Genomic DNA, 6005 nt, shown 5'->3' with positions numbered 1-6005 from the left:
GTGTCGGCCACGAGATCCGTCAGAAGACGGTGAGCTTGCGATGACTCTTTCTGTTCTGATGCTCCGTCTGTATGTGCGTGTCGCTGTGCCTCAGCTCGTCTATCTGTCTGCGTAGCTGGTCAATCTGCTTGCGCTTCTGTGCTGCTACTGCCTTATCCCTACAGGAGGGAATAATATACACCACATAGTAACCATAAACACGATTTATGACATAGAAACGTACATTTATTGATGTAATAAATATGAATTATATACTGTATAGATATATACTGTATAGATATATACTGTATAGATATATACTGTAACTGTAGTGTCATAATATAGACGATATATTATCTATATATAGTGTATATTATGACACTCCTGATATATACACATACAGAAAGACATACAGAAAGACAAGCGGATGAACGCACAGACACACGCACACACCCACGCACGCGCGCGTACACACACACGCACGCACGCACGCACACACACACGCACGCACGCACACATACACATATATCATTACATTTATAAACATACAATTAAATAAGACAATAAATAAACTGTCTTGCTTTGCTATTGTTATGTTAGTAATGTTATTGCTAGTTGTTAGTTACCTGTTTGTCTCGTTTCTTTGCAATGATTGCTGCAATGACACTAATCGTTTCTCTGCTTGGCGGATTTCCTCCTGGATTTTAAATGACTGAAAAATATGCAGCGAATTAACAGCGAATTAACTTGCAGTGAACGCTGGCACAAACGTGATTATATATATTACGTGAAACATTACATATACGTGATTAAACTATTTGTGCAACACATTTTTTATTCATCAATACAAAATCAATAACACAACTGAGAACAAACAAATCGATAGCCAATATGTGCCAAAAATTGTGCAGGATATTTGTAATAAATTACCAAATATTCGCGTTCTCATTTTACCTGTACATGCAAATCCTTAGTTGAGGCACTCCTCACCAGTTTCTTTGCCTCATGCTTTGATACAGGATTAACTGTAGCACTGTCGAACAAATCTTTTAATTTACCTGTATTAAGAATACAAATTTAATTGGTCAAATAATTATTAATGATATTCTAACACTCACTCGTGGGACGTTATCACTAAGCTTTCCATGTTGACCTTCCTAGTAGTGAGCTTCTAGTAAATCTCAACGTCATCATCACTTAATTAGTACCCGCATAAATTATTGTCATTTGCATTACCCTACATCTACATAAAATTAAATTTTTGTTAACACAAGCAACATCATATTACCAACCTTCGAAGACATCATAAAAAGGGGAAAAGACAATTAAAAGTAATGCAAAAAACGACTAAACTTTGATGTACCCATTCTATAAATTTAAAAAAACCTCAAATAATGAATCCAGGTGGGTCATCTACTCCTTCATATGTAATAGCACGTCTGTCATGCTATGCCTGGTTATTTATTGTGCACAGCAACGTTATGTAGTACAGGAAGGTAGAGCTGTAAAGAAGTCCAAGGAGGTGTAAGGATGTGTAAGGAGTTTGTGACGAAAGCGACACCGGTACCTTTGTGACCGACCAATGTTGAATTAATAAAGTCAAACACGTCGACTTTTTCCGCTGAGCGATCGTAGCCTTTAGCTGCTCCCTCCACAGCTTGCCTCTTTTTCCTCCTCTTTCGAATCACCTCCTCCACCGTATCCAGTTTCCCCTTTCTCTCTCTCAACTCCATACATCTGTCTAGTGACTTTCCTGGGTGGCATATATTAAAAATGTGTTTATCGCACAAAGCCAGGCAGTCTTCTCATTAAAACATGTACATTACACGTTAATGTACAAAACATGTTAATTACATGTAAAAGCACGATTTTTGAAAATCTATAAATTGATCAGTGTAGCCACTGATGCACTCATTATATCAGATGCTGCTCAGATTATATATAAATTTCTCAGTATGTCTCAGACTGAATATCCCATGCTATAGTGTGGTGTACCATAGTTACTACAATTTGCTATTCATGACATCATAATCTATCTATTCTGCCCTCTACATATACCTTGTGGGAAAACAACCGCTTCCACTGGCTCTCTCCGTCCCTCTCCATTTTTGCCAAGGCCTTGTCTGCAAACATGAATATACGTAAAAAATAAAATCACAATGATACGTAACCGATGCAACAGAATTTATATAGCTTGTACAACATTGACAAAACTTCCATTATAATAATTAATACGACGTTATTCATGTAAGTGTGTACAAAGTGGAGAGAGTTCTGTAATAAACGGTGTAATACCGGCTCATAGTTCTTTATGTGACCATGCACTGAAATAACAAGATAATTCAGCGAGGGGGTGCGAGCTACGTGCATCAGCACTAATTGAAAAACATTACTCACCCAACGACAAAACCCATGCTTGCTAGGAGTTTCGAGCCAATTCCCTGAAAACGTAATTATTCGTAACGCGTTAACTCTGTGCCTTTCCTCACAGAGAGGCACCTATAATGTCTACCTTGTCCAGTAGCAGCCTTACATGTGAAATGACAGCTATATTCCATGCCCCTTCCACTCCACCACAGCTATAAATGGCAGTAGAATAACTCTGTGTCTGGTAATGATGGTTGAACCTCCATTTACAATTACTTTTCCGTCACAACTAGTCGTTTCAACGCTAGATCGTATCCGTCTGCCGTAATCCGTGCGTCGTTCGCTCCCATATTCGGCACGCACCTTTGTATACGCCTCCCACTCCCCTAGTGCTTGCGTAAGACCGTTAGGTTGCCACAGTGTCGTTGGTACAACCTCGTCATCCTCGGCTTCCTGCTGACGCGCTGTCACCATCGATGACACTTCATCCTCAGACGACGACGTAGAACTGTCACTGTCTTCGTCCTGTGCGCCTGACACGCAGCAATAAGACAAGCTACACGTTCACGATTCTTTCGCATACGTAGTCGTTTGACAATGGAGTGACTCGGATCATCCATGGCTAAGCCAGTGCTTCTCACACTGGTGATAAACTTCTTTTAAAAAATGGTTCACCCAAGGGTGAATGAAACTATTTTGGAGTGAATGGAAAGCAAGGCGAAAATTACCAAGAAATTGTGGGGTGAACGAAATTTTGTGATAAAAACTCGAGGGTGAATGACACTGAAATAGTTTGAGAAGCACTGGGCTAAGCTACTGCTCTCACGAATAACAAGGGAGGCTATGTGTACCCAGGGGAAAGGTGTGCTCCATGGGCACGGTTGCGACCTCGTTATACGACGTGTATTCTAATTCCACGGCGGGTTCACCATCCTTCTCCACGATGTGATCAACGATGGCTGTGTACCACAGTCCATCCGTGTAGCGGCTCAAGCACTTGCTACCTTCCGTGAGCAGGCTAAACAAAGCAAAGTGTAACGTGTAAGACTCACGTTCGAAAATTCACTTGTCTGCATTTGCCGCTGCTCGTAATTTCACCGCCGCGCGTATGAAAAACATCATAATAAGAATTTGTGTGCTTACCATTAAAAGAAAATCTTTATAAAAACCTCTGAAGGTTAATTCAGAAGCCAACCCATTGGTATTAATATTCGAAGTGGGACATCAAGTGATTAAAAGTATGCGAGTTGTCTCAACTCAAAAGTATATACCATATAGTAATCATGTGCGATAAACATTAATTCCAACCTTCTATCTTCTACTCACTTCTTAGCGAACTGATTGACTTAACCTGTGAATCGATTACAGGCACGCTGCAAACAATAATAACAACAATAAAAACAACAATATATAACCTGAAGTCCAGCTCTTGATACTCTCTCAAGCTACGAAGTTCTACGGTGTGTCCGTGTGAGTATCTGCATACAATAACATAATGAGAAGGCTTATAACACACACTAGTAAGTACTGGAAAAATAAAAAATGAGACAAAAAAAAATAAAGAAAATGTGATAAGAATGTCACCACATAGAACACCTTGCTCATTACCTTGTCAAAGTTTTCTAATTTCAAATACTTCGATACTAGTCAATTAAATTTTTATGCTGAAATTTCATTGTGAAATGTTGGAGCTTTACTGTGAATCAGTACAACTATATTTTCACAGCGTGTTACCATCAAGCATACCTGCACTCTTCATCAGAAAATCGACACTTGTCATCCAAGTAATACGGACAGGCCAACATGGATTTCTCTGTGGGGATGCTGAACATCACCCTTACCTGAAACACAAATTAATCAAACTTGACAGAAAGTGGATAAGGAAAATTAAAGGGGTTGGGCGTTTACCATCGATTGATTGTACATGAATAGCTGGCTACCTTCAACCTGCCCTCTCACCAGAACAGGTGTTATAGCTTTAAGGTTTCATAACTTTAAGGCTTTATAGCTTTAATGTTTACTATTATAGTACTATATTGAGTATAGCCTAGGTACAGTACTGGTGTGTGGTTTTTCCAAAGCGGTTTGTAAAGACTATACTTTTCAGTCGAGAGAATCTAGAAAATACGTTTTTTACAATTCATATTGAAAACTCTGAGCTCATAACCAGCTCAGGTTATGGTCATAATTAGGTGCTGGAAATTTCATGAAATTTATTGGCTTGAGCATAGAGATATATCTCCTCTATAAATAAAACGTGTGATTGATTTGATTCATTCGTCAATAAACGTTTAATCTTCATTAGAGCAATACCTGTGCAAAAGGTGGAGAGTATCCTTGAAACTTTAATAACGCAAATAGCTATCATGATAGGACTACGTACGGCTACGCCAGAACAACACGCGTGAATCAAATGTAAAGTATACGTACTTTAACGACTACGTCTCCTTCTTCATTCAGATCCACATCCTCCACGTCCACTACCATCGCATTCACGTAACGATGGCCCATGTAGTCTCTCATAAACGGTGCTTGGCATTTCATGCCAACCAGCGTACCAAGTTGATTTTTAATGGAAGAAACATCGGAACCGGTGAGTGATGAATCGAGATTTCTCGTTGGCCGGCTAGCCTCCTGTGACGATGGTGAAATTGAGGCAGGGTGAGATGTGCGCTCGGTGCTATCACTACTTGATTGTGGATTCCTAGATACAGGCTCTGTCTCCTCATCAGCAATAGCAGCCTGTGTAAACGACATAATCGAATACCAAACGTTAAATTCATGAGAGAGTTGATTGCAGAACTGACAATATATTGGGTACAAATGCAACAATGGACCCAAAAGTGCATCTATCCTTTGCCTTACAACTTTTTCACTGGAATGAAGCTCATCAGGAAAAAGTTTTAACATATTATTATGTAATGAAGGCAATGTTTACTTTTATAAATGAGTACAGCATGTAACCGTGGTGGAAATGTTGCGATTTGACAGTAATGCTCGTACCTGGAATGCAGCGAATTCTGCATCCATGTCTAGTACAGGTGGCAGTGAACAAGACTGCGGTACAGATCTCGTCTGACATGCACTCCCATCACGTACACCGGCTCCATGTGTAGCGGCAGTAATGTCTGGCTCATCCAGCGATTTCAGCAAGGTGCTCTTTTTCACGGTGACAAGGCTACCTGATATACATATATAAGCTGTATATAGGATGTGTGGCACATATGTGCACATCTCAATGCAATTTGCTGCTGTTGCACGGACGATATATTAATAAAGTTTAAAAGCTTTGTACCTTACATTCGTGTTATAAGTTATTCCAGTCAAAATGTGATATATCATACACCTAATGATATTAATTATGTGAGAAATAAAAAATAAATAAACATTAGCATACACCACTGTTTATGCACACAGCTACAATGTTTAACTATGCGTTTTCGATCATAATGCAAAAGGACATTTCTGAAGAAATCGTGCATTTCTATGTACATGCGATAATGAACAACACATGCAACCATTAACATCGTACTTTCAGTAAGATCCACTAGTTCTTGTAGGTCTGCCTGAAGCGTCAACAAATCGCTCTGATCCGCCGCCGATCCAGCTTCTATAGCATCCTGCACCTGCTTCAGCTATCAATATAATGTGCACATTAA

General features: G+C 39.5%; 1 protein-coding gene across 1 annotated transcript; it reads right to left on the bottom strand.

Annotated features, from left to right (window-relative positions):
* Positions 1 to 6: 6 nt before the first annotated feature.
* On the bottom strand, positions 7 to 5981 carry LOC106805899 (zinc finger CCCH-type with G patch domain-containing protein-like; the record flags this gene model as incomplete). The annotated part of the gene is given in 13 exon segments (XM_014807668.1): positions 7 to 158; positions 606 to 691; positions 934 to 1037; positions 1547 to 1732; positions 2038 to 2102; positions 2377 to 2420; positions 2710 to 2879; positions 3198 to 3364; positions 3762 to 3824; positions 4093 to 4187; positions 4777 to 5088; positions 5350 to 5528; positions 5879 to 5981. Coding segments are annotated over 13 exon segments (1713 nt in total), but the record flags the coding sequence as incomplete, so codon positions are not given.
* Between the last annotated feature and the right edge of the window lie 24 nt (positions 5982 to 6005).

This window comes from Priapulus caudatus, unplaced genomic scaffold (assembly GCF_000485595.1).
Source record: "Priapulus caudatus unplaced genomic scaffold, Priapulus_caudatus-5.0.1 Scaffold132, whole genome shotgun sequence".
In the NCBI taxonomy this organism is placed as follows: domain Eukaryota; kingdom Metazoa; phylum Priapulida; class Priapulimorpha; order Priapulimorphida; family Priapulidae; genus Priapulus; species Priapulus caudatus.
This window is presented reverse-complemented; position numbering and strand designations above follow the sequence as displayed.